Here is an 11,328-nt window from a genome sequence, read left to right on the forward strand (position 1 = left end):
CCCATAGCCCCCTACCCTCAGGATTCCTCCTTCTCCACAGGCTCCTTCCCTCCCCACAGCTCCCTCCCTCCCCAAGGGTTCCCTCCCTCCTCACGGATTCCTTCCCTCCCATCTGCTCCCTCCCCACAGCTCCCTCCCTCCCCACAGGTTCCCTCCCTCCCCGGGTTCCCTCCCTCCCCACAGCTCCCTCCCTCCTCAGGGGTTCTCTCCCTCCTCCACACACTCTCGCCCTCCTCCATGGGCTCCCTCCGTCCTTATATGATTCTTCCCCACAGTCTCCCTCCCTATGCGTTCCCTCCTTGATGGGCTCCTTCCACACACACTGGCACTGGTTTTGTCATTTGCAGACACAGGGAGTGCTGGGCAAAGGTGAATTGGGTTTTCTGGGTGGTAGATGCCCAGGACACTCAGCAGACACCCCTCTACAGGGAACACCCAACCCTGAAAGCTGGGACACTTCTGGGCGTAAAGATGGACCTGAAAAGACAGGGTAATGATGGCCAAGGTCCAAAGGTACAATGGTGATTAACTTTATAAAATATAATACGTGGGAATGAGTGTATGAAACAGAGTGAGTGGAGAATAGTGTGAAACACAGTGTATACGAACTTTGTAAGCAAACCCAAAGTTTGAAAAAAAGATGCTTGACTGTGAGTGAGGAAGTGAAAGGACAGAGAGGAAACTGGAGAGCAGTCCCAGAGGCCAGCAGGCAGGTGACCAGGCACAGCCCAGGGGGCCCTGTGTCCTGTTCACCCTGACATTGCTGGACCGTCCCTGCCTGCCCCTGACCGGGGTGTGAGGATGTGGGTTTCCCCTTGGAGCTGAGCATGGGAGGCTGACAGGGAGGAAGAGGCTGGGCTGACGAGGGTCAGAGAGGAGCCGTGTGCATTGTCCCTGCCCGTGCCACGGAAAGCCACAGAGACATGTCTGTGACGGCATCTTCCGCATCCGTGCCGGCACTGGCCCCCACTTCCCCTTTTGCCGATGGTGGGCTGACCCTGACCCCAAAACAGATCCTTCCAGAGTGGGGAGTGTGGACGCTGAGAGCAGTGAGTGTCACGGAGCACACACCTGCCCATCTGACACAACAGCTCCACTAGCGTCTCCCCTGGCAGCCTGGAGCCTGGAGTCCCCCAGACACCCATCACCCCTAAATGCCCATCACCCCAAGACACCAATCATCCTCAAAGGCATGTAACCCCAAAATCCCATCACCCCTAAATGTCACCACTCCAGTGCCCACCCACTCCCAGAGCCTGTTACCTGTGTCCCGCCTGGTTTCCTTGTGTGGCACACCCCTCTTGACTTCCCCCCCCGACTCTTCTAGGAGCTCAGGTGGGACTCCAGGGCTAATCCATCCAGCATCCCAGGTGAGGCCCCCATTGTCCTCTACACACCGACACCCCAAAATTGAAACTGGATTACATCCACCATCACGGAGCCTCTCCCCCAGTTCACTACTGTCCCCACTGTCTCCCCAAACTGATGGCCCCAGTTCACTACAACTCATCTTCCCAAAACTGACCTGGCTCCTAACCCACTCCTGTCCCTAGCGTCCCCCAGCCTGCAGAGGAAAGCCCGTCCTGTTCTCAGCAGTGGCTGGAGCAGGCCCGTATCTACATGGAGAGAGGGGGGAAGGGGCAGAGATTGTCCTCCCAGCCGCTGGTGGACTCTGCTGCAGTCCTCGGGGCACCCCTGTCATGGACGTCACGTCATGGACAATAGTCCTCACAGGGACGTGCGCACACACACGTCCACTTGCACACTCAAACACTCGCATGCATTCTTGGAAGCTCACACTTTTGCACACTCCCATTCATAGACACACACACACGTACATTCTCACACACACGTGCCCACTCACACTCAGGCATAAGCACTCATATGCATCCCCTCATGCACACTCACACACTAGCTCACACACACACACACACACACACACACACACACACACAGACTCCCACGTTCTCATGGGCACACGTGTTCATGCACAGTTAAGAGACAGGGATTTACACACTGCACACACAGCTCACAGGCACACACGCATCCATGGGTGTGAATACTCACAGATGTGTGTACACACCCCTTGTGCTCACACCCTTGCACCCCCACATCCATGGGCACACACACTCGTGCCCATGTCCAAGCACAGCAGCAGGTCTCAGGAGCAGTGTCCCACATAGGCCTGGGGTGTAGTGGACTTGGCCTTTCTTGCTTGTCCCTTCCATGCTGCTCTGTTTTATAAGGACGGCTGCCCCTGGCCCTCTCAGCTGGCCCTGTGAGGGGCGGTGGAGCAGCGTGGAGACAGTGGGCCAGCGGGCTGAGCTGACATGGGGTGAGGCGGGAAGGAGGATGTGTGTGCATGTGCTGTGTGTGTGTCAGCTCGGCCACGCTGAGGTCCAGAAGCCCTTGGGTCTCCATGTGCCTCGTCTGTCTGCAGTCCGCCCTTTTTCAGTCTGCCTTACAGGAGAACTAGCTTGGGAAGGGCTGCAACATGGGGGTATCGAATGCAGCAGGCTTTGTGCCCCAAGTTCTCACCCCGGGGCTGTAGCCTCTGTGTGCCAGGCGGTGGTGCTTCTGGGCAGTGTCAGCCTCCTGGTGGCTTCTTTGTGAAGCAGCAGCTTGAACCGTATGCACCGTGTCTTTTTAGGTTCAACATGGGAAATGTTGATTTCTAGCACTGTGCCACTAGTGTGTAATAAAGTAATTGTGAGGCGTTATGGCCCAGGGATTCCTGTGGCGATGAAGCAGCCCCAATAGCCTAGTGGTAGGCTGCTGCACTGCTGTCCCAGAGGCAAGCAGTTCAGATCTGTGGGTTTACAGCCTCTGAAAAGCCGCCGGAGGGTCAGCTGTGAGTCGTTTCCAACTTGAAGATGCACTACAATGGTTTTGAAAAACCCCTGATGGGGTATCATGATTACGTATCAGACTGCTAAGCAAAAGGTTGGCAATTCGAATCCACCAACCTCTCCGTGGGAGACAGATGCACAGTCTCCTGCCTTGAAGAGATTTCCAACCTGGGGACCAATGGGAATAGCGTATGGAGGGTGTTTTGGGGGTAAGGTATTCTTGTTTCATGATGGTAACTAAAGGCATCATAATAAAGTTAGATTTGTCATGTGAGGCCATGCACACCGTCAGCTAAAAGCCTTTGGAAACAATTCACCAAAAAGACCCACAGAACCTGTGTGACTCGGTCCTGCTTCCTATTGAGAACAAATCCATGTCAGTGTTCCCATCAGTCCTGCTGAAGATGCCAGCTTTGCAAGGGTGACACGGTGGACACTTGCTGCCCCTCCAGACACCCTCCTGGACTGTTAGGAACAGTGTATTTGCAGTGGTGATAGGTGCCATCAAGTTGATGGTGACACTGTGAACAGCAGATCTGAGCTGCCCTGTTCTCAGTGTCCTCTCACAGATCTGAGCCAACCCGTCCTCGATGTCCTCTCACAGATCTGAGCCAACCCGTCCTCGATGTCCTCTCCTCTCCAGTCCACTGATACAGCCTCTGAGTCAGTGTACATCTTGGTGGGGATCTTCTACCTTTTCTCTAGGCTTTTCCTTTTCCCAGTGTAACGGGGCCTGTTTACCTCAGTGTAAAGTCTGGCTCTGCAGACTCTCTCTGAAACCGAGGCATTTGGGTTTTCTGGTCCTCAGTATTCACTGTTTGAAGAGTTAGCACAGAAGAGCACTAATTGTGAGAGTCTTTGAGCTCCGGCCTTGTGGCTGCATGCCTTGATTGTTATTCTGCAAGCAAACCATGTGGATGTGGGAATCTGGGGAGAATGCAGGAAGTGGAGGCTGAGGAGAGCGGGTCACCCACCCCGTCCTGGTGTGAGCGAGCACTGGGCTTCATCTAGGAAATGCCCGTCATGGCCAGAGAGCGCAGGCCATCTGGCCACCCCATGGCACCAGTCCCCCTGAGCTGCAGCCCGTCCCGGCTCCTTCCTGGCACCGTGTCATGGGAATTAGCCGTGTAGTCTAGGCATCGCCCACAGTTGGTCAGTACATGCTCACAGACCAAATAGCAGCCCACGGCAGAGCAGCCAGCATGGGGTGTACCTTGCACTCTGGCAGAGGGCTGAACTGGACCTCTGTTCCCTCATTTGAGGGCACGCTGGCCCCTGGTCCTGTCATCCCACCGCACCCAACCAGCCAGACACCACGTGTGACCCTGCAGGTTACGCAGGTCAGCAGAGGTGAAGTGTGTGGTTTGGAGGGGGCTTGGGGCCCAGGCTCAGAGCACCTTCGGAGGCATCCCCACTGGGCGGGCAGGTGCAGCTGGGCAGGAAAGCTGTGGGTGGAAGTGGTAGGCAAAGGAGATAGAGTGTCTCCTGTTTATTCGTGTCATCGGGAGCCACAGCCTGGGTTTGGGGTCTTGGGAGATGAGGGGGACAGGTTCCCTGTGGCACCCCTGGCTTCATCCTAAGCACACAGTTGGCCGGCTGGAGTACCCCACTGCGAATCCCCATGAGGCTTCCTTAGAAGCTTTACAAAGTGGACTTTTGAAGGACAGTCTATCAGAACCAGCAACTCAGAACTCGAGCTCACTGCCTTCAGGTCAGATCCGACTCCAAGCTGACACTCCATTGCGTTTCTGAGGCTGTGAATCCCAACGGGAGGAAACCCAGGTGGATTTGAACCGTCGGAGAGGCACACCTTTGGATTAACTGCTCAGCTCCCTACTAGTAGGCCAGTGGAGCTCTCCATCCCGGCTAGCAGAGGGAAGGACACGTAGCACAGAGGCTGCTGGACACTTAGGGCCTGATGGGGCCCCTGGAAGCCAGGACCGGGGGTCATGTCCCCTCCCTGTGGCCACCCTCCGTGAGTGAGTCTCTGGGAGCTCACGGGGTGCCTGCGACCAGCTCTCCCAGTGTGGGCTCATCTGCTGTTCCCTCTTGAAGGGTCCCTGAGGGTGGCTGTGTCCGGGCAGGCAGGAGCTTCCTCCTGTGCTGGCCAGATGCCTGTACCTGGTCCTCCCATCCCTGGCTCTCCCTGTCTACGTCCTGTTTGTCCTGTCTCGTCTCCCCTGGCAGCAGACCACACAGTTGTTCTCTGTTCTGACTTCCAGTTCCCAAATTCTCTCCTCAGCTCCATCGTGTCCGTTTTATTTCCTAATTGGGCCTTCCTTTGCACAGCTGTGGTTTTGATTGCTGATGTTCTGCCTGCTTGCCGGTCCTGCCGGGTTCACCATGCCGTGGGTTTGCTCTCCAGACACTGCTGTTGGCAGCAGTTCTGTTTTCCGTACAGGGCCTGCGGAATTCTCCCCATCGCGAGGCGGACAGCTTTAGCCATCCGTAATGCGATTGCACAGTCACTGTGACGAGGGTGAGAGAGACAGTGTTTCAGCCATCTAGTGCTAGTTCAAGTTCAAGTAGAATTCTGTTCTCACACCCTGGACGCCAGCGCCTGGGCAAGGAGCTTTCTCTGTCAGTTCTCAGGGAAGGTCCTGGACTCCTCTCAGCATCTCTGTACTCATCGTTCCTTGGAGCCCTCAATGCGTCTTGACATCAGTCTTCCTGTGGGTCCAGGGAGCCCTTTCTAGGTTGTCACATTAAAGACTAAGGTGGGCCTGGTGCAAGCCATGGTATTTTCAGTTGCTTCCTACGCATCTGAAAATTGGACAAAAATTAAGGATGACAGAAGGATCGATGCCTTTGAGTTGTGGCATTGGCAGGGTACCTGGTATGTCCCAGACTGGAAAAAGGAAAACCAGTCAGTCCTGGAGGAGGTGCAACCAGAGTGCTCCTCAGAGGCAAGGATGGTGGAACCTCATCATCTAGTCCGGAGGGGCTGGTCCTAGGAACAAGACGTCATGCTGGTGAAGGTAGAGAGTCAGCGAAAGACAGGAAGACCCTCAACAAGGTAGACTGACACAGTGTCTGTACCAGGGGGCTGCTGTACCAGGGGGCTCCTGTACCAGGGGGCTCAAACAGCCAGATTGTGTGACGATAGCGCAGGGTTCAGATCTGCTGCCCAGACGTCAGAATTCATTGTCATTGACGTGGTAACACCTAACAACCACAAGAGGTATGAGGACGGGGACCCTGGCTCCGTAGGACGCATCACATAGCGACAACGACCGGTTGTCAAGGACAGGGACCCTGGTTCTGCAGGTACACGTGTGAGGACAGGGCCCTGGTTCTGCGGGATGCAGGTGTGAGGACAGGGACTGTGGTTCTGTGGAGTGTACCACCTAACAACGATGGGAGATGTGCGGGCGGGGGCCCTGGTTCTGTGGGACACAGGTGTGAGGGCGGGGGCGCTAGTTCTTCGGGGCACACTGTCCTACCTCTTTTCTCTTGGTTGTACTGAGGTCCTTTTCATGTCTACCCTCTGGGCCAGTGAGGAGGTGGGCTGTCTCCTGAGGTCCGAGACCAGACTCTCCATGCCTGGCCTCTCCCTGGTCATTCAGGGTGTCCCGCCCGCAGTCTCTGTCCTGGGCTGGTCCCCACTCAACAGCCTGGCACACAGTAAGCCCCTTCCAAACTGTGTCCGCGCTCTGTGTCCTCCAGGTGGTCAGCATAGGGTGGGGGTGGAGCCACGACCTGGGCTGTGTGGGCTGTGTCCTCCCTCCCCACCGGGCTGTGTCCTCTGTTCCGTCCAGGCAGTGTGTCTCGGGCTGGTTGGCCTTGTCCCTGGCCTCAGGCTGTCCTCTGCCAGGAGGTGGCAGCGGGGAGGCCGAGCCAGCCCGGGCACGCTCCTCGCCCACGCGGGCGTCCGGCGAGCGGATGGAGTGCCCTATTCAAAGCTTCTGAGCGTGGGCTGCTGCAGTGGCCGCCCCGGGGACAGGTGGGACCACAGTGCGGGGACTCACGGGTCCCTCCTGGAGCCTGAACAGAGATTCTGTGGAGGAAGTCGCTAAGCCTGTGAGGTCAACGTGCCAGGATTTGTTTTTCCAAATGAAAGCGATGCTGTGCGCTGGGCGGGTCGGGGAGGGCCCGTTGGGGAGGGACGGGTCCTGACTCAGCGCCCCGCCCGCCCGTGGGCCCCGGCGCCATGAGGCCGTGCCACTAACTCATGTCTCTGTCTCTTTCCTTTCAGTCGGCGACCGTGTCCGACGGCGGTGAGTACTGTCCATGTCCCCACCCTTGCCGCGCGCGCGCGTGTGTGTGTATGTGTGTGTGTGTGTGTGTGTGACAGCTGCCCGAGGTGGTCTGAGCGACTCCGTCCCTGGGTCAGTGCGCCGCTCCAGGTGGTGGCCATGTCGGTAGTGGTGAGCCGCTGGCCACCGAGGAATGTTCTAGACCTCTGCTGTGTGCTCACCTCACCTTGCATACCTGAGAGTGGCAAGTCCAAACGGGTCCCGCCCGCCGCCCAGCTCCTCACAGAGCAGTTCTGAAAGTGCAGGCGAGGCCCCAGCACCCCACTTCCCTCCCTCGAGAGCTTGTCCTGTCCAAGCCCCAGACGTGCCTGGTGTCCCCCCCAGGCCCCGAGATGGCTCCGCTGTGCCCTCTCAGCGCACACCATTCCTGGGCAGCTGGTGTGCCAGGTCCAGTCCCGGCGTGGCTGCATCGATTCTGCTGGCTGGGGAAGGGGTCATGGAGGCCCACGGAGCGAGCCGCGGGGTCCAGCGGGCGGCGTGGCAGTTAGGGGAGAAGCCAGGCTGGGTGAGGATGACCTGGGGTGACCTGGAGGGAGGAGCAGGGAGGACAGTGTGGGGGGATTTGACCTCAGGCTGTAAGTTGAAGGTGCTGACCTCCTGCTCGAGTGTCTGCATCCCGAGTGTCACCTACAGCCCTCGCTCTGTGAAAGGGCTACTTCTAAATGACCAGAAAGCCCTCTGGGGTCACAGCCACTGCTGCTCCACTTCCAATGGGCTGACACTGGCAGTGGGACCCCAGGGCCTCCCGGGCCTGGGTCTATTCTGTAAGAGGACTTAGTGCTGAGTGCAGACACCAGCGAACTATTTAATCAGGCTTAATCTGGCGTGGGAAAAATTCGTTAAAAGAAATGGAACAGGTAACCAGAGCTGGACGGAAGTGTGTGGTCTGCCCTCCGCCCCTCCCCCTCCCCCTCCAGCGCCCCAGGTCCCCCGTCCTGATCATGAGCTCTGCACCCTCCCGTCCCCCACCCCGTCATCTCTTCCCATCATCCCCCATCCTGTGTCTGAAAGAAGACCATTCCCCTCTCCAGGTGTGCTGAGGCCCCCTCCCACCCCACCCTCATATCTCCCCCGGTGTGCTGGGGTCCCCTCCCACCCCACCCTCCTGAATCCCCTCCCCCGGTGTGCTGAGGCAGACATCTGGGGCCACAGCAGGAGCCTGCTGTCCTGGGATCTGGCTGAAGCGTGCAGTGTTTACGTTATGTGGTAGGCTTGCTGGGGGGTGGGGGGGTCCACATAGCTCGGCCTGGGAACATCAACCCCACACAGCTTCTGTGAGAAAAATGTACAGCACCTCCCAGGCAGCAACTCAGAGCAGCTGTCCCCAAGCTGGGGACAGTCCTCCCTCATGTCCAGGCTGAAGATAGTCCCTTAATGTCCGAACTGGGGACATTCCCTCCTTGTATCCAGTTTGAGGATGGGCCCTCATGTCCAGACTGAGGACAGTCCCCTTGCGCCCACGTTGGGGACAGTCGCCCCTCATGTCCAGATCGGACACGTTCCCACGTGCCCAGGTTGAGGACGCCCCACGTGTCCAGGTTGAAGTTGGCCCTCGTGTCCAGCCGGCTGATCAGAGAGCTCATGGCTCAGATGCAGTGGTGCAGGTCAGTGCTGGGTGGTCCGTGGACACTGGAACCTCTATGTTCCACACATGGACCACGAACTGTGGCCGGGGCACCATCGCCGTGTCTGCTGGCAGCCCACCTCGGCTCAAGGCACCCATTTCACTGTGCTCGGAAGACCCTGTGTTTATTACGGGTTGAGGGGCTGCAGACACCCTCCCTGAACCGTTCATTGGCTTTTTTAAAAAAAAATTTATTATTATTAATTTTAATGAGAAATTACAGAGACTTTGGATTTCCATTCATTCTTTGTTGTATTTTTCTCCCTGCCCACCCCTCCCCCGCCCAGTACATTCTTCTCTTTGAAAAGTAAAAGAAAAATTCTTTCATTGTTTTACAATCTCTTCTCCCAGGTCCACTCCACTGTGCAGCCTTCGCTCTAGACTTCTGTCATGACAATAATACCTAACCACATATCCCTTTTAAACAATTCTCTCCCTCATTTGTTTCAATGCAGTATACATTATTTATCACAGCTTTCTCAGTTTCCCCTTAACCCCGAGGTCAGTCCCATTTTACAACAGTGGCACTATGCAGTTTTTGTCCTTTTGTGATGGAAATATTTCACTCAGTATAATGTCCTCCAGGGTCACCCATTTTGAATAATATTGCATGAGTTCCTTACTTTTCAATGCAGCATAGTATTCCATTGTGTGAATATACCACAGCTTCTCTATCCATTCATTTGTTGATGGGCACTTAGGTTGTTTCCAACTTCTTGCTATCGTGAACAAAGCCGCGATAAACATGAGTGTGCTTATATCTGCTTGGGTGTCAGTTATGGTCTCTTTGGAGTATATTCCCAGTAGTGGAATTGCTGGGTCAAATGGTATCTCTATTTGCAACTTTTTGAGCAAGCGCCATACCGCCTTCCACAGTGGTTGCACCGTTTTACACTCCCACCAACAGTGAATAAGGCTTCCAGTTTCTCCACAACCTCGCCAGCATTTGTTATTTGCTGTTCTGCTAAATTTTGCTATTCTTCCTGGGGTGAGATGGTATCTCATAGTTGTTTTGAGGTTCACTGGCTTTTGCCAACCACACATGCTCTCTCCGCGCGGCCGGGACTGCCTGGGGCGGAGTCCCGAAACCTTAGAAATTCTCACCCGCGGATGCACTTCTAGGACACAGTCCTGTGTGAACCCCTCCTGTCCAGCCTGTGTCTGCCCCGGTAAATTAGACAGTCTCTGGACCCTGTGCCTCAGTGACTCCATCCTGGGGTGGTCTGGACCCGACCCCCTCACCCTGCCCCGTGACTGTGTTTCAGGAAATGGGGAATGCGTTCCACCTTCTCAGGAGGGGACCCTCAGTGACTCCTCCCCCAAGCCAAAGCAGGGGGTGGCCACGTGGGACCTGTCCTGGACAGGGGCACAGGGCAGGCTGAGATGCAGGGGACAGAGTCTGGCTCAGGAAGCGGAAGCTCGTCCTTGTAGGAAACCAGGGAAGTGGCTGTGCAAACAGCTGCTTGGGCTGCACTGCCTCTGACCTCTGACCTCTGTCCCTCTGTCCATGATGGGCTGAGGCCTCTGGTGGTCTGACTCTGGGGTCATCTCCATGCTGATAAACGCTCATCCCCACATCTCAGGCTTCCGCCAGCCCCTTTCTGATGGCAGAAGCCGGGGAGCAGATGGCAGCCCCCCATGGCACCCAGCCTCTTCTGGCCCGGCCCCCTGGCTGCTGGCCTTCTTCCTCTCTGGCTTGAACACCTGCCCCTGTCCCCCAGCACTGTACCCATCCAGAACCCCCTTCACCTGCTCTAGCCATCCGGGGTGTCTGTGTCCACATGCTCGCTCACAGCTGACCACGCCCAGCCAACCTGGCCTGGCACCCCTGCTTGGTCCCATGCTCCCCGCCGATACCCAGGGCACCCCAGCCCTTTAGGGGCATGTGTTGTGTCCTGCTTGAGGACGTTCCTGACCCAGAACACTCGTCCCCGCTCCCCACCAACCGGCCCTGGCGCGGGCGTGTCCCCCTCCTGCTGTTGGTGCACAGAGTCGCTTCTGACTCAGTGTCTGAGGGACAGCAAAGAAAAGGCCGCCTGGGGCTGAGCCGCCTCACGGGCGCTGCTGGGTCATGCCGTCGCTGTGGTCACTGTGTCGGTCCATCTCGTGGAGGGCTTTCCTCTCTTTCTCACTGACCTTCCCTTTTCCAAGAAACATTCACTTTACAGGAACTAGTCCCACCTACTGACATTTGGAAAATCTGCCGTCAGGGGACGCTCTCCAGAGTGCTAAAGAGCAACGATGTCAGAGAGAAGAGTAAGGTGCCCCTGCTCCAAGCTGTGACGGTCTCAGTTCCAGGCTATGCATCTGAAGGTTGGGCAGCGAGTGAGGATGACAGGAGAGTTGATGCCTTTGAGTTGTGGTCTTGGACAAGGTGCAGCCAGAGGGCTCGCCAGAGGCCAGGGTGGCGAAGCCTCATCGCAGGGACCGTGCGTGTGCTGTCACCAGGGGACGGGCCAGGCAGCGTTCAAATCCGTCGGTCACAGGGTCGCGTGAGCTGTCCCACCCGAGGACATGTCCACAGTATGGGAGAGGAGGGCTTGATGTCTTTGCTGCTACAGCGCTCTCTGCATTCTTCCGAGATAGATTTGTTCATTTT

The 11,328-nt window shown here is 56.8% G+C and overlaps 1 protein-coding gene across 1 annotated transcript in view; it reads left to right on the forward strand.

Annotated features, from left to right (window-relative positions):
* The window catches only part of RGS12 (regulator of G-protein signaling 12), a 79,339-nt gene that overhangs the window by 22,395 nt on the left and 45,616 nt on the right, over positions 1-11,328 (forward strand). Inside the window, exon 3 of the mRNA XM_006893661.1 lies at positions 7,045-7,066. Coding sequence (XP_006893723.1) covers positions 7,045-7,066 — 22 coding nt within the window. The remainder of the gene's footprint in view (positions 1-7,044; positions 7,067-11,328) is intronic.

This window comes from Elephantulus edwardii, unplaced genomic scaffold (genome assembly GCF_000299155.1).
Source record: "Elephantulus edwardii isolate Elephantulus edwardi_28Jun2011 unplaced genomic scaffold, EleEdw1.0 scaffold00129, whole genome shotgun sequence".
Classification (NCBI taxonomy): domain Eukaryota; kingdom Metazoa; phylum Chordata; class Mammalia; order Macroscelidea; family Macroscelididae; genus Elephantulus; species Elephantulus edwardii.